Source organism: Asparagus officinalis, chromosome 8, assembly GCF_001876935.1.
Source record: "Asparagus officinalis chromosome 8, Aspof.V1, whole genome shotgun sequence".
Taxonomy (NCBI): domain Eukaryota; kingdom Viridiplantae; phylum Streptophyta; class Magnoliopsida; order Asparagales; family Asparagaceae; genus Asparagus; species Asparagus officinalis.
Window position 1 is genome coordinate 93,563,894 of NC_033801.1, and position 22,387 is coordinate 93,586,280.

A 22,387-nucleotide genomic window follows, 5' to 3' on the forward strand; every position below is an offset into this window, starting at 1 on the left:
TCCAGGGATGCAAGTTTTTTTTTTTGGTCAATGAAGATTATATTATCATTTACCAAATCTGAAAGTTATTTGTACATCAAGAATCTCAAAATTTGAGAACTCAAAAAGAAGATATGCACAGCAACACTTGTTACATTTTTCGTAGAGAGAGCATCCACTCCCTATTCTCCATCAAAGTGTTACTGTTAAGAACAATAGAAAAAATGTCGAATTTGATGTCTCGCACCAACTGATCAGCCCCACGACTTTTCTTCTGGAATATCCTCATATTTCTTTCAATCAACAGTTTGTATATGGTTGCATTGAGAGCCATTCTTTTGATCTTCTGTTTGAAGCCTTTACCCCTCAAGCTTTTGCTGTACCACTCTAATAGAATTTCCCAGTTACAGGCTTTCCATTTAAATTCCAACTAGTCCATGATCTTAATCCATACTTCTTTCGAGTATACACACTCAAAGAACAGGTGGTTCCTTGACTCCAATCTAGAGCAATCACATAAGCAACAATGATTGTTTTGAACAATTCCTCTCCTTAGCAATCTGTCCATTGTAAGCAGTCTGTTTTGAACAGCCATCCAACAAATGAAAGAATGTTTGGGGAAGTTCAATGGCTCCCAAACAGTATTGTACCAAGCAACTGGTACCATTAGAGCAGCAGGGGATAATGCAGTATATAGTGTTGAGATCTTGATCTTTGTATTTTTGTAACAATCACCAATGAGCTTCCTCAGGTTATCTATTCCACCACATTGTATCGAAGCTCTATCTCTAATCTTGATCATTTGTTTCCAGGTCCAGGAATCACCAGTCTTTGTTTGAACTTGCCAAATATCATTGGTTCTTAAGTAATTGCCATGAATCCACTTGATCCTTAATAACTCCTTATTCATATGAATAAACCATATATTCCTTAAAGCAGTAGCAGCATTCCAGATTGAAGCTGAGAAAATATCAAGTCCTCCATATTTTTTTCCAGTGCAGATTTTTTCCCAAGAGACTAGCGGAATTCTGGCATCACCCCATAAAAAAATCCTGCACATATCATCAATCTTCTGGAGCACACTGGTAGGTAAGATATAGCTTGAAGTCCAAAAAGTTTGAATACCAAGAATTACACCCTTGATAACTTGAATTTTACCAGCATATGATAGATTTTTGAATTTCATCCATTTTTGAAACTGACTGGTAATTTTGCTGAATAGAGGACTACAATCTACAAAAGACAACCTTTTACTTATTAGAGGCATACCCAGATATCTGATGGGGAATGTACCTTCAGTAAAGCCAAGCAGAGAGTTAATTGAAGCTTTGACAGAATCTTGGACACCACCATAAAAGATACAGGATTTATCTGCATTTTCTTCAAGGCCAGATACTGCACAAAAATCCCTGATACACTGGTGGAGCTTCATAATGGTTTGCAGGTCACCCTTTCCAAATAGAAGTAAATCATCGGCAAAGATGAGGTGAGTAGTCTTGAGTTTTTTACATTTGGGGTGAAATTTGAATTGATTATCACTCTTCAAAATGTCCAATCTTCTTGAGAGATATTCCATGCCAAGAATGAAAAGATACGGGGATAGAGGGTCCCCTTGTCTGAGCCCTCTTTGTCCATTGAAATAACAAGAATGAAAAGATACGGGGATAGAGGGTCCCCTTGTCTGAGCCCTCTTTGTCCATTGAAATAACCATATAAGGATCCATTAAGAGCAATGGAATATTTAGGAGATGTTATACAGGACATTATCCAATCAACCATAACTTTAGGAAAACCCTGTTTGCGGTGAAAGTTGCTATTTCCATTATTATTGAATCTATTACAACTTTAGTCGTTAAAATAAACTCGAATGAAATAAAAAGTTGATCTTTTTATAAGATCTTCTTACACAATGAAAATAAAAAAAGTTTACAACTTTATCAAACAAACACAGAGATCGTTCATCGGTCTTCTGCTTGCGTGGGTGTCTTTACCTGTACCGGGGTTTATCCGTGGACCACCGTCCATCAGATCTGATTACTGAAAAATTGGGCAGAGCTTCGTCTATCCGCGAAGGGATCGAGAAAACTGTAGCGCTTATCTCGACAAAAGCAAGATAATTGCTCTTCTTAGAATTACCACAACGGGATAATACTAAGGATTGGATGCGGGTGATGTAGATCTGACGAATCTCTCTCTCTTGCGTTGAAGAACTAGATCCGATCTCTCCTCCTCCTCTCTTGAAATCTGTGCACTTTAAGTCTTCAATCTGGCAAGGCTTCGCCGCGGCACCAGAATTCTAGCCCCTCAAAAAATAAGGCCTAAGGCTTGTATTTATAGGCTTGAGGGGATAACAGAGCGGTTAAAACTGATCGAAAACCGTCAAAAACACGTCCCAAGTGTGAGACAGCTCGGGGTGTCTCGCACCTGTGCGAGACAGTCTGTACCCTATTTAGTATTTTGGCTCTAATTCTTTCATCTGAACTCGGATTTGAGTGATTCAAGATGTGTTGGAAAGCTGACAAAGATATCTACAACTTTTATGTTTTGAGTTTCTTCAGATTCTAACGGGATAATAGTCAAAACAGCTCCACAAATTCCGAGACACCTTTGGGTGTCTCGGCGAGGTCCGAGACACCTTTGGGTGTCTCGGCGCTAGTTTAGTCATAACTTCCTCATATCACCTCCAAATAACCTGATTCTAGATGGGTTGGAAAACTGACAAAAATATATATAACTTTCCTGTTTTGAGTTTCTTCAGATTAAAAACTAATCATGGTCAAAACAGCTCCACAAGTTCCGAGACACCTTTGGGTGTCTCGGCCAGGTCCGAGACACCCTTGGGTGTCTCGGCGTTATTTAGGCATAACTTCCTCATATGACCTCCAAATGACCTGATTTTAGATGGGTTGGAAATTTAACAAAAATATCTACAACCTTTCTGTTTTGAGTTTCTTCAGATTTAAAACGAATCATGGTCAAAACAGCTGCACAAGTTCCGAGACACCTTTGGGTGTCTCGGCCAGGTCCGAGACACCTTTGGGTGTCTCGGCACTATTTTAGGCATAACTTCCTCATATAACTTCCAAATGACCTGATTCTAGATGGGTTAGAAATTTGACAAAAATATCTACAACTTTCCTGTTTTGAGTTTCTTTTGATTCAAAATAAATCATGATCAAAACAGCTCCAGAAGTTCCGAGACACCTTTGGGTGTCTCGGCCAGGTCCGAGACACCTTTGGGTGTCTCGGCGCTATTTTAGGCATAACTTCCTCATATGACCTACAAATGACCTGATTCCAGATGAGTTGGAAAGCTGACAAAAATAGCTACAACTTTCCTGTTTTGCGTTTCTTCAGATTCAAAACGAATCATGGTCAAAATAGCTCCACAAGTGCCGAGACACCTCGGGTGTCCCAGTTCAGCCTGAGACGTTCCGTTATGCCTGTTTGTTCGTTTTCGCCGTAACTTCTTCATCCGAACTCGGATTTGTACGATTCAAAGTGCGTTGGAAAGACGGTGAGGAGTTCTATAAGTTCCAATGATTAGATCATCTGTGGAATAAATGAGACACGAAAGGCATTTCGTCTTTTGTAAGTGACACGGGGCTCCCGATCAGTTCGTATCTTTATTATTCTGAAACTCCGTTGCTTCACATAGTTTGCCGATTCACTTCAAGCGTTCATCGACATCAATCAAGCTTCTGTGAACCAGATGGTGACGTTCATCGTCTTCTCTTAGCTTTGAGCTGTTCGTGGAGACCTATAGGTAATTTTCGATGCCTACAGATACCCCCTCCAAAGCGTTCTAGACTCTCGGGCTAGCATGCGGATTGTTTTAAGTCCGTTCCGCATGTGACGTTATGCTAAAAGAGTTAACTCTTTTAGTGCTACGATATTGAATACGTAGACTTCGTCTTTCTCCTGTGAAAAGACTAAACAGCAACGTGTATCAGACGTTGACTTAGGATTTTTGGCAAATCCTCAGCCCTCAACGGATTTGTCATGCTTTTACCGATTACCGTTTGAATCGGGCTTACATGCGGATTGTCTTAAGTCCGTTCCGCATGTGACGTTGTGCTAAAAGAGTTAACCCTTTTAGTGCTACGATATTGAATACGTAGACTTCGTCTTTCTCCTGTGAAAAGACTAAACAGCAACGTGTATCAGACGTTGACTTAGGATTTTTGGCAAATCCTCAGCCCTCAACGGATTTGTCATGCTTTTACCGATTACCGTTTGAATCGGGCTTACATGCGGATTGTTTTAAGCCCGTTCCGCATGTGACGTTGTGCTAAAGGAATGAACTCCCTTAGACTTGATGCTACGACTTCGAATATGTAGACTTCGCCATTATTACGGGAATAGACTACCCGGCAACGCGTGTTAGGCGCTGACTTATCCTTATTTAGGATTCAGGATAAAAGTCCCCAGACTCGGATTCTGGTGTCTTCTTCAATCGGTAAAAGACTAAACCGGCAACGCGTGTTAGGCGTTGGCTTATCCCTGCTTAGGCTTCGGGATAAAATTCCCCAAGTTTAGACCTTGGTGTCTTTTTCTTTAATCGGTGAAAGACTAAAGGTCAAAGACTAACCGGCAATGTGTGTTAGATATAGGCTTTGGGATTTTTGGCAAACCCCCAGCCATCAACGGGTTTGATGTGCCTTTACCGATTACCGTTTGAATCGGGCTAGCATGTGAATTATTAAAACCCGTTTCACATGTAACGTTATGCTAAGAGAATTACTTCTCTTAGACTTAATGCTATGATTTTGAATACATAGACTTCGCCATTTCTTACGGTAATATGGCATCCGGCAACGCGTATTAGGCGTTGGCTCATCCCTACTTAAGATTCGGGATGAAAGTCCCCAGAATTATACTCTGGTGTCTTTTTCAATCGGTGAAAGACTAAACCGGCAACGCGTATTAGGCGTTGACTCATCCCTACTTAGGATTCGGGATGAAAGTCCCCAGAATTGTACTCTGGTGTCTTTTTCAATCGGTGAAAGACTAAACCGGCAACGCGTGTTAGGCGTTGACTTATCCCTACTCAGGATTCGGGATAAAATTCCCCGCGCGTGTGAGGCACGGATTTTGGCGTTATGAATAACGACCTGCCACAACGTCGAATATGTGGACTTTTGTCCTTTTCACGGCAAAAGACTAACCGGCAACGCGTGTTAGGCGTTGACTTATCCCTACTCAGGATTCGGGATAAAATTCCTCATGCATAAAAGGCATGGATTTTTGTTGCTACGATGCTGAATACGTAGACTCGGTCATTTTTACGGGAACGAACCACCCAGCAACGCGGGTTAAGCGTTGACTTATCCCTACTTAGGCTTCGGGATAAAATTCTCCAGACTGGATTCTGGTGTCTTTTTCAATCGGTGAAAGACTAAACCAGCAACGCGTGTTAGGCGTAGGCTTATCTCTATTTAGGAGTTGAGATAAAATTCCCCGTGCACAAAGTGCACGGATTGGAAGTTGGGAATTGTGTCTTTTCTCAGGGTAAAGACGGACTAGAAAATGGAAGAGGAAGAATTTTATATTCTATCTCCCGGCACTGAAGAGGAAGAATTTTATATTCTATCTCCAGTTGGAAAGGAAACTCAAGGTGGGATCTCCACCCCCAGAATCCGAAATGATGAAACTAAGAGTGGGATCTCCACTCCGAGAATCGGAAAGATTCAAACGACCCTAACTTTTATAGGATTGGTCATTCGATCCAAAAAGAGTCCCTCATTTATTGAGGAGAAAGCCCAATTTCGACCCTAACTTTTATAGGTTTGGCGGAAAAAGGAAAAGATGGAAGTCTTTCGTTTATCGAAAAGAATAACTCAATCTTAGTCCTAACTATCTGCAGGTTTGACTAAGTAAAGTTGGAGACAATCCTAACTTTTATAGGTTTGATTGCTCAATTGAAAGTGGACCTCTCGTTCATGAAAGGAATCGAGAGGAGAATCTGGTTGTGGCCCTAACTTTTATAGGTTTGACCAAGGAAGTAGTGGAAGTGGGAGGTTTGAGATGATCTTACCTTTTACAGGCTTGATCGTTCAATTTGAAAGTGGACCTCTCGTTCATGGAAGGAATCAAGAGGAGACTTTGGTTGTGGTCCTATCTATAGGAAGGTTTGACCAGATAGACAGTGAGAGTGGGAGTACAAATCATAGTTGGGGTTTAGTATTTATCACCTTGTTCGTAATTATCGGGTTATCCCTAAGAAAATTACATATAGCGTTCTTCTAGGAACTTCCCATTACATGAATCATCCACCCCCAGCTTCTTTCTTGGAACTGGGTCTGACTTTGTACTCCGTTACATGTCCGGGTTATCCTTAAGAATATTAGCGGTATTGCCGTTCTTATTTGGCTTATCCTAGCATTATGACGCCGGCTTCAACCAAGGTTTGGATGCTATTTTTTATAGTAAAGCAAGCCTTGGTGGGATGAAGGATCCTCCTGTGGTACGCGCAGTACTTCGAATCCGCAGTATTGTCAGCTTCCTCCTGATTCGTGATGGGCGGCAGCTTGATCTTGTTGCTTTCAAGAAGGGTCTCGAAGATGGCTAGAACGTCTTCGTCCTTGAATGAGTACTCTTTTTGGAGCCTCGGATCCGAACTATTCTGCTGTCTTCGCGACTGCTGTTGCGACGTCTGATTAACGTCAACAACTGTTGTTGGTGTCTTTCCCTCATTATGGGAAACGAGACCCTATTGGAGTATCAGAGGATTAGTCATCGGTTGGCATCTTTCAACCTTCCTCCTCCTAAGGAATCGTTCGGCCTGCTCTCCGCGCGCCTTCAACTCTCTCCAGGTATTGAGTGGCTCTACTCCCATAACGTCCAAGATGTTAATGGACAAGTTGTTATGACAGGTTTGCAAGACGAATTCCTCCGTGACGGGATCCTTGCAGTTCATTGCCTGATTGCGAAAACGTTTGATGAAGGTATCCACCGACTCTCCGTCTTTTTGTTTCTCATCGAAGAGTGTCCTGATCGACACTTCAGCGTCATCATCGAAGAAATGAGCGAGGAACATGCTTTCCAGGTCCTCCCAGCTGTTGATGCTCCCGGGCTTGAGGCGGCGGTACCAATCGAAGGCAGGCCCGCGAAGGGTGCCAACAAATAACCGGACCATCAGAAGCTCGTTGCCAAAGATCACTCCCAAATGAGACTTGAAATAGATTAGGTGCTGAGTGGGGGAACCCTTCCCGTCGAACGGTGTGAAGTTGATTAGGTTGAACTTCACCGGATACGGGATCGAATCCCATTCTTTCGGGTAAGGACATGGAATGCCGGTCTTCTTTACCTCTTGAGCAGACATTAAAGCATTAATTTTGCCCTCGAGATCCTTCATCTTTTCGTCCTCACCTATATCCTGTTTTGGAGAATTTCCGAGAGGAATAATGCGGTCACCCCCAGTGTTATTATCTTTGGCAGAACCACCCCCAGCGTTGTTATCTGTAGGGTGTGCATTTGAACCGTTGTGTTCATCCACATCTGAATCGCTACCTGTTTGGTTAGCAGTGTTGCGACGGCTGGATTCACCTAGCTGATTCGACAAAGCTCGGATGTGTTGGTCGTGCATTTGTCTCATTTCCTGCATAGCCATTTCCATTTCGATTTTGAACATTTCTTTCTGCTTGGCTAAAGCGTCCTCAATGATTTTGGTTATTTGCTCGGTATTGGTCATGAACACTTCCCGAGCTTCGCCTATGCTAGACGTTGTATCATCAGAGGCGATTGCGGAATAAGAATCCGAGAGTTCGTCATTGGAATGTATTCCTTCATGGACACCCTGGTAATCATTATGTCCAACGGTTTCTAGCTGAAGCTGAGATATTTGTTGGGTTATTTCCGAACTGACTCTTCTTCCTGGAGAGAAATTAGGGTTGGAACCACTTGAAACAATCGGAAATTTTCCTTTATTGACCATGTTGATGGTAACTTCTGGGAATTCATCATCTCGAGCAACCGATCTTCTTTGGTGGAAACGCCTTGATTTAGGCTTCGTCGTTCCATCGGAGATTCTCTTGAATATCGAGACCCTCTGCGGAACGGTCTTGGGGCAGCTACACGTTGATAATACTGCCCTGATAATTTTGATATACGGACAGTGAGAGTCCGCTTCCCAGGTACTTCTCTTTTGAGATTTATTCGTACCCCCAGCCTGATAGTACAATTCATCGACGTTGCGGTCAGAGTAACCTATCGGCTGCTTACATGGATTCTCAGGTATAACGTGTTCGTCTGTCTGAAGCGTTTTCCTCTGAGCAAACATTGCCTTGTTGGCATCTACAGGAGTCACACTTTTGGAATCACACCCTTGTGAGGGTGAAACCTTAACGGGCTCCTAGTTTTCTGCACGTACCGCCAAGCGGGCCATTGTAGAAATTAATTTGTTAGGAGGTCGCGTACGACCCCCAGTCCGGATGTTTGCTCGAAGCTCCTTCAACGGTCTCAAGCTTTCCTTAAAAGGCGCTTTTCCTCGATCCTCAGGCAGAGAACCGATGCGATTCTTCAATGGGACTTTAGCTTTGGGGAGACCCACGTTGTCATAGAGCTTCACCGGAAGTGCGGGAGCAGGGTCTGGAGTTGACAAAGGCCGGAGAGCATCGTCGTCTGCTTTTGCCTTAGGCGCTGATTTGGCCTTTGGCATCCAGACTTGCTTAGATCTTGGTGGTTTTTTGGCCACCTTTTCCTTCTGCAATTCCTGTGCCTTCCGTACAAGAATCCTCGTCTGCGCTAACAGTGCGCGGCGTTTATGGATGCGCTCCTTAAGAGTTGAACGGGTTCGTTTGATACGAACCCATTCATTAGTAGGTGGTTGGGAGGAGGTTCCCAAAGCTTGTTGCTGGAACACTTTGCGCCTTCTGCGTTTCAGATCCGTATCATAGCAGATCCCGTCAACAGACTCCAAAGCCTTGGCAAATTGACCCGCGAGATATTGACGGCGCCTTTGACGAGCCCTCTTCGTCAACACTGGTGCACTTTCAACGGGCAACTCCTTGACTTTCGAGGAGTTGTCATGAACGTTGGATCTGGTTTCTTTGGAAGCCGGTGGATCGTTACGAAGTGTAACTACAGCAGCAACGGCGGAGAGATCGTCTTCTTGGGTCTTCAGATCTGAAGACCAGCGGATCTTCTTGGAGGAGGAGGCCTTCCTGCACCTGCAAGGAGAGGCAGATCTAGAGGAGGAGGAGGAGACATACTCCTCGAACTTCTGCTGATCGAACTCGTATTCGACCTCTTCGAGCACCGGGATCTTGATCATCGGCTGCGGCACGACAGCTCCAGCAGCGAAGCGGTTGGCTCCCACTGTGGTCGCCAGTTTGTTTGCGGTGAAAGTTGCTATTTCCATTGTTATCGAATCTATTACAACTTTAGTCGTTACAATAAACTCGAAACTTTATCAAACAAACACAGAGATCGTTCATCGGTCTTCTGCTTGCGTGGGTGTCTTTGCCTGTGCCGGGGTTTATCCGTGGACCACCATCCATCAGATCTGATTACTGAAAAATTAGGCAGAGCTTCATCATATCACCTCCAAATGATCTGATTCCAGATGGGTTGGAAAGTTGACAAAAATATCTACAACTTTCTTGTTTTGAGTTTCTTCAGATTAAAAACTAATCATGGTCAAAACAGCTCCACAAGTTCCGAGACACCTTTGGGTGTCTCGGCCAGGTCCGAGACACCCTTGGGTGTCTCGGCGCTATTTTAGGCATAACTTCCTCATATGCCCTCCACATGACCTGATTTCAGATGGGTTGGAAAGTTAACAAAAATATCTACAACTTTCCTGTTTTGAGTTTCTTCATATTCAAAATGAATCATGGTCAAAACAGCTTCACAAGTTCCGAGACACATTTAGGTGTCTCGGCCAGGTCCGAGACACCTTTGGGTGTCTTGGCACTATTTTAGGCATAACTTCCTCATATGACCTCCAAATGACCTGATTCTAGATGGGTTGGAAAGTTGACAAAAATATCTACAACTTTCCTGTTTTGAGTTTCTTCAGATTCAAAACGAATCATGATCAAAACAGCTCCACAATTTCCGAGACACCTTTGGGTGTCTCGGCCAGGTCCGAGACACCTTTGGGTGTCTCGGCGCTATTTTAGGCATAACTTCCTCATATGACCTCCAAATGATCTGATTCCAGATGAGTTGGAAAGATGACAAAAATATCTACAACGTTCTTATTTTGAGTTTCTTCAGATTCAAAACGAATCACGGTAAAAATAGCTCCATAAGTGCCAAGACACCTCGGGTGTCCCAGTTCAGCCTGAGACGTTCCGTTATGCCTGTTTGTTCGTTTTCGCCGTAAATTCTTCATCCGAACTCGGATTTGAACGATTCAAAGTGTGTTGGAAAGCCGGCGAGGAGTTCTATAAGTTTAAATGATTAGATCATCTGTGGAATAAATGAGACACGAAAGGCATTTCGTCTTTTGTAAGTGACACGGGGCTCCCGATCAGTTCGTATCTTTATTATTCTGAAACTCCGTTGCTTCACATAGTTTGCCGATTCACTTCAAGCATTCGTCGACGTCAATCAAGCTTCTGTGAATCAGATGGTGACGTTCATTGTCTTCTCTTAGCTTTGAGCTGTTCGTGGAGACCTATAGGTAATTTTCGATGCCTACAAACCCAGGCCTAACAACATATGTTTCAAGAAACTCCAGCTAATAGTATCGACGGCTTTTCTAATATCTGTGTTGAGCAAAACTCTGGGAGATATACTCTTCCTGTTGTATCCCTTAACCAGTTCATGAGCCAACAAAATATTACTAGATATTTGCCTACCTTCTACAAAAGCACTTTGTGCATCATTGACAAGATACCCCATGACTGGTTTAATTCTATTAACTAGAATTTTAGAGATAAATTTGTAGAGGCAATTGCAACATGAGATAGGTCTGAAATCAGCTGGGGTTTTTGGACAGTTTACCTTTGGAATCAAAGTAATAGATGTTGAGTTGATAGCACCTAGCAGCTTTCCAGAGTTGAAGAATTCCATAATTGCTTGAGTAATATCTTCACCTATAATACTCCAAGCTCCTTTGAAGAAAGAAACACCATATCCATCTGGTCCTGGAGCTTTATCTTCAGACATTGAGAAAATGGCTTTTGTAATTTCATCTTTAGAAACAGGGGATGATAGAGCTCTAATATGAGAATCTTTCAGACAAGGGCCAGACTTGATAATGCTAATATTCCAGGGATGCAAGTTGTTTCTAGAGGTTGAAGATATATGGGTAGAACTCACGGATCGACCGATCATCCTATAATGACAGTGGGGATCGCTTGGTATGGTTGAAACTCTCGGGCAACATCTGACTGGGTGTAGAATCACTTCAGGTATTCCCAAAGGGATATGGCGGAGTTGAATCTTGCAAGTTAAAGTCTAATGGATGGACAGATGAATTGGACAATTGCCAAGATAGCACGATCTTCGACAGGGTTCAAGTCATTAAGGTAGACTCGTACAAGGAGAGGGCAGCTACATCCTTGGTAGGATCTTCAGTAGTAGATGGTCAAGTTGGGGATTTAGAGGTGCCATTAATGTGTCCCCAAAGGCCATGGTGGCAAAGAATGACATGTAGAGAGTAGGACCAGAAGCGATAGTTGTCATCATTAAGTTGATCGAATGGATCAGGGATACCTGGTTTGGTGCTGAGTAGACGAGTCGAGTCAAATTTAAAGTGAGGGTGACCATGGTGTGAGCGGCCATTAGGAATAGTGATTAGAGAGGTAGATTCATTGGGATACAACAATGCGTAGTCGTTGTGGCGCAACGGGTGTCAGGGTTGTCGAATCTTCAATGATGGGCTAAGGAGATGTAGGGCATATCGAGGTCAATGGCTAAATCGGCCGAGGAGGATACAAGGTCTGTCAAGGGTGATGGATCATTAATGAAAGGTAGCAGGTTGAGGTGTTCATCGAGATCATGGTTGTTGGCATGGGTTGAGGACGAACATCAACCGAGCGATGAGCTAGCTATGGAAGAGCGATGGGCGTAGGCGGTGCTGAAGTGGGTTTAGGGCTCGGTGCTGGCGAGCAGGATCTAATGGAGCATCAGAAGCAAGATGAATGTTTGCAAACTCCACATACTGAATAATGAGTTACTATAATTTTTCATACAAAATAAACTCAATTGCTTCGTGTGTGAAATAAAAAATAATGTTAAGACTTCTTTCCTTTGCCTTTTGATTTATTGAGTTCACTTCTTTCTTCTTGCCTGTACAAATCTCATATATGACACATTGTACAGATGTTGCAATATTGATGCTCCAATTTTAGTCCCACATCAGAAAATGAGAAGAGTTATATAAGGTTAAATGATGTGTCATACGGTTCAAGTGTGGTATTGGCTACTCACTTTTTGTAGAGGTTTGAGCCAAACAATGCTTCCCCAATCAGTGAGTTCCATGACTCGCATGTGTGTGAGTGTGTATTTCTCTTTAATGCATAAGTTATATACACATACACACACATATACATACATACATACATTACACATAAATTTGTGTGCGCGCGCATGTAAAGGAGGGGATTTTCCTCATTGACACCTATGTGGCACAATCCCCATCAACTCACACTCTCTCTCCTACTTTATGAAGATCGTGGAGATAGTGCTACATAGGCGTCAAGGAGGGAAGTCTCCTACTTGACAATGATACTCATTAATCTCATATATATATATATATATATATATATATATATATATATATATATAATATATATATATGATATATATAGTATAATAGAATATATATATATTAAGGAATATAGAAATATGGGTATGGCTTGGTAGAGTGAGATGAATATTATCCTCAAGCTCATTCAATGATGGGGGACCACATTCACATGGCGTTGAATTGTTGGTCCACCCCCCCCCCGCGGCCCCCCCCCCGGCGCGCGTGAGCGCGTGCGCGTCTATTTGAATGAGTGGATGAGAATGAGACACTTCACTACCAAGCATAAAATTTATGCTTGGTACCAAGCATACCCATTTTTCTCATATATATCATACTCCCTTTAAAAGCACGAGTTCGGAAAAATATTTCTATGGTAAATATTATCCTTCACTATTTTAAATATTTTATTTATATCTTAATATATCCTAATCCTAATTATATCATATCCTTATCCAACGTGAACTATTTGTAGCTTAACAATTTAAAAAATAATATTAATAAAATATAAAATTATTTTTATACTATTAGTTTGTTAAGATAAAAAAATTATATGCAGCTAACATACTATAATACATAAAGTATTACAAAAAAAGCTAAATTTTTTTAAAATTGTACAAAATACCCTAAAAAATTTTAAATTATAAAAATCATCCGAACGTCTAAAAACTTAAAATAATAAACATGAAATCAAGAAATTAACATTAGTTTACGAAGAATTTAAAATTTGTGAATACCATGTCAATGTCTTAAAATTTATAGAAACACCCTCAAAAGTTTACTTGAAATTCTTAAATTTTAAAACTTACAAACAACATAAATGAATTCAAGGGATTATCATAATGCACCTAAAAATTTTTAACATTTTAAAACTTAAAACAACAAATATAAAATTAAGAAATTAACAGCAGCCTCTAAAAAATTTAGAATTTTCAATTAATACCCTCAATATCCCAAAAATTATAGAAATACCCTCAAAAGTTCAAATTATAAAAAATAACCCTTAAATTCTAAAAATTTTAAAATTTACAAACAGCAAAAGATAAACTCAAGAGATTACCCTCGTGCACCTAAAAATTAAAAATTTGTCGAAATTAACCTCAAAGTTATAAAAATTATAGAAAAACTCTTTCAAAATTTAAAAATTGTAAAAAACTCTAAATTATTAAAATTTATAACCAGTACACATTAAATCTTGAAACTATTGGTAGACCATTAAAATTTAAATTTTTCAAAAATTAATCTATAGTTTTAGCAATTGTAGAAAACACCCTCAAAATTTTAGAGTTGCAAGAAATATAACTTACAACATCCAAACTTAAAAAGTAATTATTTAAAAGCGCTCCTAAAGTTTTAAAATTACAAATAAAACCCTCAAAGTTCAAAACCACAAAAAAGGTCTAGAATTTTAAAACTTGGAAAAGAAAAGTATAATTGTTAGGTATTCTTTTATTATTATTATTATATATATATATTTTCAGTATCTAAAGATAGTCTAAGTTGATACTGATAAACAAAAGCAATAAGAATAGATTTAACATATCCCGTTAAGAAATAAAATTTTAAAAAATATTATAGTTTAAAAATTATCATCACTATATATATTAAAGCAATTGCAAATAATTTTACTAATAAGTTGGAGTATCAGAAACACATTAGTAATGTAAATTGATAGATGTTTAAATCCATAAAAATAATAAAAGACTATAATATAACATCTTAGCATTAATTGATTATAATTTTGAAACATTAATCTCTGATGTTAATAACATTTATATGGTAAAAGAATATAATAAATTACGTACATAGAAACTATCAGAATATTCAGAGATATCCTTTAAAAGAATCAAGCTATTTCCATTGCAAATGGAAAAGTGACGTAAATAAATCTAAAATTCAGATAACGTCCATGAATCATTTGAATTGGCGTTAACATAAGACATATCTATTAAAGAAGCACTAACTGAGTTAGGTTGAAGAATAATTTAATAACTTTATCCCAATCAAAGAAGAATTCTCTCTGGAAGATATAAGAAAAATGAGTAAGTATTCATAAATTTCATACATTATTTTTCAAATACTAAAGAAATTAAATATTAATATTATAATCTAAGTTAAATTGGCAATAAAAATACAGGTATTTTTTTAGATCTTTGTGGAAAATCACAGGGATAGAGCAAATGTAATATTATTGACGTAACAAAAACTCTTATTGGATGCACATCAGAATAATTTATTGTAGAGAAAAAAGGTAGCTCCTAATCTTATTTAAGTAATAAATTAGCACAAAGAATTTCATATTTATGAAATTAATATCTATTCTCATTAAAATAGAAAAAAATCACAAGTTTGTATTTCAAGAAATTTGTGTTGAACATTAAAAATACATTTAACTTTTTTGTGAAATTAAACGACAAGATAAAAGATTAGCGAGCCTAAGAAAGATAACAACACAAAAAATACAACTCTAGCATGATATCACAATCGATGTAGATAATGACGACACTACTCTAGAATTACCCAGGAAAAAGATAAATGTGAGAAAGGATTGATCTTAGCTCAATAAAAAAAATAAAACATAAAGAATAAAAGATAATATTTTCTGAAAATTTTGTTAAATAGTTTAATTTTTTTGAGTGAATTTAGGATTCTTTAGAAGAGAGTTTCATGAGCTTTTTTTAGTACTTTTATATGCTTATGTGGATGCTTTTATCATATAAACGTATACTAGAGTTAGCATTAATCTTTAATTTATAACTTTTATGAAGTCTATTAATGATTAGGAGCAAACTACATATTCTCTTTTGTATCGTTTTAGCATACTTTTAACCAATCATTTTGCCTTATTTGTTTTAAATATTCACATTCCTTGTATAACATTGTTTTAATATTTTTTACTTTTATGACATTGTACTTTCTCAAGTAAAGCTTGGTTTCATGTCTGTGTAAATAATATAAAAATTCAAATTAACTTCAAATTATATATTTTTTATCGATTGAAATATCAACATGAAAATTTAAATTGGGTGTAGCCCATTTAAAAAAACATCAAAGAAAATAAATAATCACAATATTAAAGTTTGAAGATAAAAGTGAGCACAAACTATTAAAGTGGAACTGAGGTTTAGTTAGAAAATAAGCCAAAAATACTTAATCATGGTATTTAACCATGTGCATTGCACGTGTATTAAACCTAGTGTGTGTGTGTGTGTGTGTGTGTGTGTGTGTGAAAAATAAGTATGCTTGGTACCAAGCACAAATTTTATGCTTGGTAGTGAGGTGTCATATTCCCATCCACTCATTCTAATTCTCAACCACTCCCCAACTCATGTAAATGTGGGATCCGATTTTAATGAGTGGAGGAGAATATGTCACCTCACTACCAAACATAAAAACTTATGCTTGGTACCAAGCATACCCATTTTTCTATATATATATACTTTGTGGACTTTTTATCTCTCACGAGGAAGAAGTATAAAGTTTGCTTCGCGTCAAGACAAGCTTGCCTTAATTAGGAGGAGTTTCTTAGCACAATTATCGGGCAGGAGAACTAATTAATCGTCCTTATATTTTCTTTTTAGGAGTAACAACTATGGACTAGTTCATCACCAACGAAACTTGCAAGTTTGCGAATTTTAAATTAATTAGTTTTTCCTTCCCTCTCAAGATTTGATCCCTTGCCTGGCCATTTTCTGTATTAAGATAATAGTAGTATAGAAGAAAAGAATGATCACGTTTTTCATTATTATTACTTGTGCGTGAACACAACCAAGGGCCAGAACTAGATAAACCTGACCTCTGACCGAGAATTAATTATGCACTTGTGGACTGGACTTTGTTTTTGTACGCTACAGCTCAAATGATTTGTATAGTTTACTTTGAATCCATCAAATATATATGACAGTAGTTAATAAAAAGTCTTCGGTCTTTGTCCAACACATGAAGCTTAGCTAGAACCGTTCAAACTACATGCACTACCAGCACTAGACATTAAAACTATATAAGGACATAGCCTCCAAGTTCATTAACTCAGCATCAAATAAAATCCTAGAGATCTAATACAAGTTCTTGATTTCTTTCTTCCCTAGAAGAAAAAACCCTCAATTTGTGATCTTTTCTGAATTAGTCAGTGGGATTTTCTTTCATGGCGACTGAGTACTTATCTGATGAGGTGCTGAGTACCTTTGTGCCCATAGTGGTGTACTGGGTGTTTTCGGGCATATACGGACTTCTTAGTTACAATGAGAGCTGGAGGCTTCACACAAAGAGCGAGGAAGAAGAGAAGAACATAGCTTCCAAAGGACAAGTGCTGAGGGGTGTGCTTCTTCAGCAGCTGGTTCAAGTGGTGGTCGTCTTCTCCATTCTGAAATTGATCGGCGACGACAGCGGAGTACCGCCTCCGCAACCTTCCTTGTTGGTAATGGCATGGCAGTTCTTGATCGCGATGATCGTGCTCGACTCATGGCAATACCTGGGCCACCGCTACCTCCACATCAACAAGTTCCTGTACAAACACATCCACTCCTACCACCACGCTCTCATCGCTCCCTACGCCTACGGAGCCCTCTACAACAACCCCATCGAGGGCCTCATCCTCGACACCATTGGAGGATCCATGGCCTTCCTCCTCTCCGGGATGACCACTCGCACCAGCATCTACTTCTTCACCTTCGCCACAATCAAGACCGTCGACGTCCACTGTGCCCTGTGGATGCCGTGGAATCCCCTCCAGTTCTTGTTCAACAACAATGTCGCCTACCATGATGTCCACCATCAGCTTAAGGGGAACAAATACAACTACGCGCAACCGTTCTTCATCTCCTGGGACAAGATCTTTGGTACTTACGTGCCGTACACTGTTGTCGAGCGCCAGGGCGGCGGGTTTGAGGTCCGGCCAGAGCTGCCAAAGAAAGAATGAATTTCAGTCAATTGCCACATTTTTTATTAAATCCGATGTTCTTCTTCTTCTTATTATTATTATTTTCAAATGAAAGAAGACACCATGTTTGTGCGCCTTTTATCCCTTTGTAGCTGAGATTGGGAAATTAAAGTGAACCATTCTCTTATGCACATACGTGTGCGTGTACATTTTTATGGTATGAAAAGTTTTAATTCATTTGTACTCGACTAAATGTCTTCCTATGAAGCTCTCTACGCTACTAAACAAGTTTAGACCAGAGGAATGGTGTAAAAATACTCTTCTTAAGTATATGACGTCGCAGTTAGTAGCATTCTGAGGAAAATAATCAAAAGCGATGAAATTCAATTGTTGAAACCGCTTAGCCGTAGCCTTCGTTGTTGGTGCTCATTATCTGCAACGGGAAAACAATTCTTCGCCGATAATACTATGAGCGACAGAAGGGGAACGGACATTTCTGACGCGGACGTTGATGCCAATAGTTCTGTAGCAAAATTTGCAATGGAAATTAGTGACAGTATCCCATCACAGGCCTCCGCAACCTTCCTTGTTGGTAATGGCATGGCAGTTCTTGATCGCGATGATCGTGCTCGACTCATGGCAATACCTGGGCCACCGCTACCTCCACATCAACAAGTTCCTGTACAAACACATCCACTCCTACCACCACGCTCTCATCGCTCCCTACGCCTACGGAGCCCTCTACAACAACCCCATCGAGGGCCTCATCCTCGACACCATTGGAGGATCCATGGCCTTCCTCCTCTCCGGGATGACCACTCGCACCAGCATCTACTTCTTCACCTTCGCCACCATCAAGACCGTCGACGTCCACTGTGCCCTGTGGATGCCGTGGAATCCCCTCCAGTTCATGTTCAACAACAATGTCGCCTACCATGATGTTCACCATCAGCTTAAGGGGAACAAGTACAACTACGCGCAACCGTTCTTCATCTCCTGGGACAAGATCTTTGGAACTTACGTGCCGTACACTGTTGTCGAGCGCCAAGGCGGCGGGTTCGAGGTCCTACCGCAGCTTCCCAAGAAAGAATGAATTACATTCAATCCAGCGCTTTTTTTTTCCTGGGTTAAATCCATATGTGTGGCTTGTCAATTATAGTAACTTTATTGTTTTTGTGCCTTAGATTCTTTTCTCTTATTTTGCTCGGTTTGGGAATAGTAAACCATTCATTTCTAATATGTACGTATATGAACATCCTATTTTACGCAATTTTTATTTCATTCGTGTTCTTGATAAGTGTGTTTCTCAAGAAGCTCGTAAGCTCTCCTTTTAGATCACATCCTTATGGGTGGGCAAAAATCGAAACAAACCGGTTCAACCGAAAAAACCGCCCGAAAAAACGGACCGGTTAACCGAACCGAATTTTATGGATAGAAGAAGTCTCTAAACCGCCCGAACCGAATTAAACTGGTTTGGATCCGGTTTGAACCCCTGAACCGCCCAAAAAAAACCGAACCGAATTCTTAAACAAAAAGTAGCTGCGAGCCTTGGGTGTGAAGAAAATTTATGGCTGAATGTTTAGCATTTAAGAATTGTGGGGTGGAGTTTATACTAACATATATTTGAGTACGCTGATATAGTTAAGTGAGATTTCCGTAAATCAATACAAGATGTTGAGGTTGAAGGATAAATTTAGTGTTTTGGTCAAATTTCAGTGATAACATGAATACAGCTTGCTGGTGCTGGATATCAAATTAACCTATAGTATAGGTTGTCAAGGATATAAGATAATTCTTGATGAGAAAAAAGGCAGCTAAAAATTAACGAAAATCATCAAAAGGTGTGTGTGCCTGCCAAACATTGTTCTTTCTCTAAAAAAGGCTACATAATTACATGATCCTCCTAGTGTATTAAGCTAGTTATATTCAGATCATACAATTTGATTAAGTGGCTTAGTACAGTTTTGATTGTTTCTTTTCAGTTTTGATTGCTTCTTTTCAGTTTTGGATATAACTAAAACTTACCCAGATTTTTGTGAAATGGAGTTAATTCGGTTCAAAACCGAAACCGAACCGAACCGAACCGAATTTCGGTTGAGCAGAATATTCGGATGAATGGAAAAAAATCTGGATCTGGATGAGAGTTTTGAGAATCCAAAAAATTCGGATTGGATGCGGATTGGGCTTAAAACCGAACCGAACCGAATACGCCCAGCCCTACACATCCTATATCTTAGGGTGGCAATTTATGACCTAACCTCACCCGCTATAAATGGATAAGTGTTATTTTATATGGGTTGGGTCGTAAACGGGTCGATCCAAAAACCTATTTATTAATTAGTTCATAAACGGATTAACCCGCCAACTGGTTTAATCCATTCACTATTTAACATTAAGAATTTAAAATACGCACCTATAAAATATCAATAAACATTACAAAATCCATAAATTATATACAACACTATAAAAGTTTTACAATTTGCATAAAACACACTTAGAAGTTCCAAAATTAAAAAACATCCTCAAAAGTTCCAAATCTACCAAATACGGTGAAAATATAGAACTGTACAAAAGAGTACAAAAATCTATAGATTACAAACAAAACCACATCCTTGAAGTTTTAAACACTACAAAATACACCCACCAAAAGTCAAAATTTTGAAAACATAGCCTAGAAATATCAAAACCTATAAATAGTACAAAATCTAAAACTTATAAGCAACACCTTGAAAATTTTAAAATTTATAAAGAAAACACCATGATAGTTTCAAAGGTTACAAAAATCACCCCAGATAAGTCAAAATTTAAAAAAATAGAAAAGTTAGAACTTACAAATAGTGAAAATTTTATAATTTATAAACTACAAAAACCACCAAAAGTTTTTAATTTTGTAAAAACACACTAAATGTTTCAAAAACCACAAAATATACGTGTAAAAGTCAATTTTTTACAAAAACACGCCTCGAAAACATCAGAAACAAAATCCGAATAGTTTAGAAAATTACGAAATACACCCTAAAAAGGTAAACTTTTAGAGAAAAATGCCCTAGAAACAATAAAATTGACAAAGATTACAAAATCTAAAAGTTATAAACAATATCGTGAAAATATTTTCAAAATTGCTAGAAAGTATTCTGAAAGCTTCAAAATTATAAATACGCCCATAAAAAAGCCAAATTTCACAGAAACACACCACATAAATATCAAAAATTAGGGATTATTCTACTCTCCTTGATATTGATGATACGACTTGGTCAAGAAGAGATTAGCTTACCCAAAGATTATTTCATCTCTCAAGGATACTAGTGCCACTTTGAAATATTTTGTAAAATATATATGTCAGGCATTCTGACTCTTACAAAAATTCCGTTGACAACAGTGAGAGCATGTTTTTCCCCTCATCTTTTAGAAAGAAAATATTAGATGACATCTTCTGCATAAAGCACTAAAAAATTCCTGTGCACAAAGCACTAAAATATTGTCTTCACATTTATTGTTTACAGGTAAAATGGAAAATTATGTGAACAACTCAAATGTTAATGGCACGACTCGAAAATTTGTGTCCATGCAAGTTGGTGCATTATGGGTCCTAGTTCCTGTGGAGATGGCTACAACGGAGATTTTCAATCAACACCATGCCCTATCCCAAAACCTGAATGTCATGTTCACCTAATACATGTCGAAGCAGATGATGATGGCTTTACTCTTGTTATGAAAAAATCTATGAAGAAAAAGATGAGGAAATCACTCTCCATCCCAATTCATGTTGCTAATGTGCAAAAGCTTAATGCAAACATGTGCAAAAGCTTAATGCAAAAAGCAATATGGAGTTCCCTCTTCTTCAATTGCCTAACCCTCAACAACTGAAAAGCTCTATCAAGAAGAAATTTTTTTAAAGAACCCCAAGTAGGATAGTGCTATCCCTGTATAATATATCCAAGTTACTCACCCCTCAAAGGAGATGTCAGGGCAACATTCTACAAGCCCCTCTTCTATTCTCCTAGGGAGGCCTAGAGTGAGGGCTCGCTAAAATGATGCGCCACGTTCTTAGCGCTATCAATTCTATTCAAGTAAACATGCAAGTTATGAATCTAAATATGATTCAACCTTATTCTTTCGGAACCGTGTGTTTGAATAAAATGACAATCACTAGGAACAAAGACCGTCTCCTCAGTATCATTTTGCAGATTAACTCATTATGAGACTAGAGGATGATATTTAGACATCATATGCAGTGTGTCATGCCTCAAATAAATGAAAGGCAAAACACTCACTCTTTATCAACAATATGAACCATCAACATCAGTATTATCAACAATCAACTCATTACTATGAACAAACATTGACCCCAGAAGGACGTCATGTGGTGACACGATGATTGACGGCTAGGGAATATCGACTGCTCTTACAAGATATGGTATTCCATGATCTCTTTCCTAATGGTAGAAGGCGGGTCTGTTGGTTACATAAGGACTTATGCGAAAATACTGAAGTGCCTAATTTATATAATCCGCCTCCTAGTCATGTCATGAATGTCATGCCTATTAGTGTGACTAATGATGAAGATATGTATTATAAGAGGAGATGAACTATTGCATCAAATCATCAACCTGTGACAAGAAGTCAGTCTAGGTCACGGTCTATATCTCTTGAAGGTGAAAATAATGATAATGAATTATCTGCTTCTTCTTATTTTTGTTCTCACTCTAATAATACCGCTGATAGTGTAAAAAAGAATATAAGACTAATCTATTAGGCACAGAATAAGTTTTACAACTGATAAAATGCCACTTGATTATAAATTGGTACAACTTCAAAGAGATCTCTAA

General features: G+C 39.0%; 2 protein-coding genes across 2 annotated transcripts; one reads left to right on the forward strand and one right to left on the reverse strand.

Moving 5' to 3' along the window:
* Positions 367-11,265, reverse strand: LOC109821537. Its single transcript, XM_020387719.1, has 3 exons — positions 10,933-11,265; positions 580-1,669; positions 367-482 (listed from the first exon to the last, which is right to left on the reverse strand). Exons 1-3 carry the CDS (start codon positions 11,263-11,265, stop codon positions 367-369), a joined length of 1,539 nt encoding a protein of 512 aa, XP_020243308.1.
* Positions 16,741-18,820, forward strand: LOC109820323 (sphinganine C4-monooxygenase 1-like). Its single transcript, XM_020386450.1, has 2 exons — positions 16,741-17,074; positions 18,129-18,820. Exons 1-2 carry the CDS (start codon positions 16,824-16,826, stop codon positions 18,649-18,651), a joined length of 774 nt encoding a protein of 257 aa, XP_020242039.1. The 5' UTR covers positions 16,741-16,823; the 3' UTR covers positions 18,652-18,820.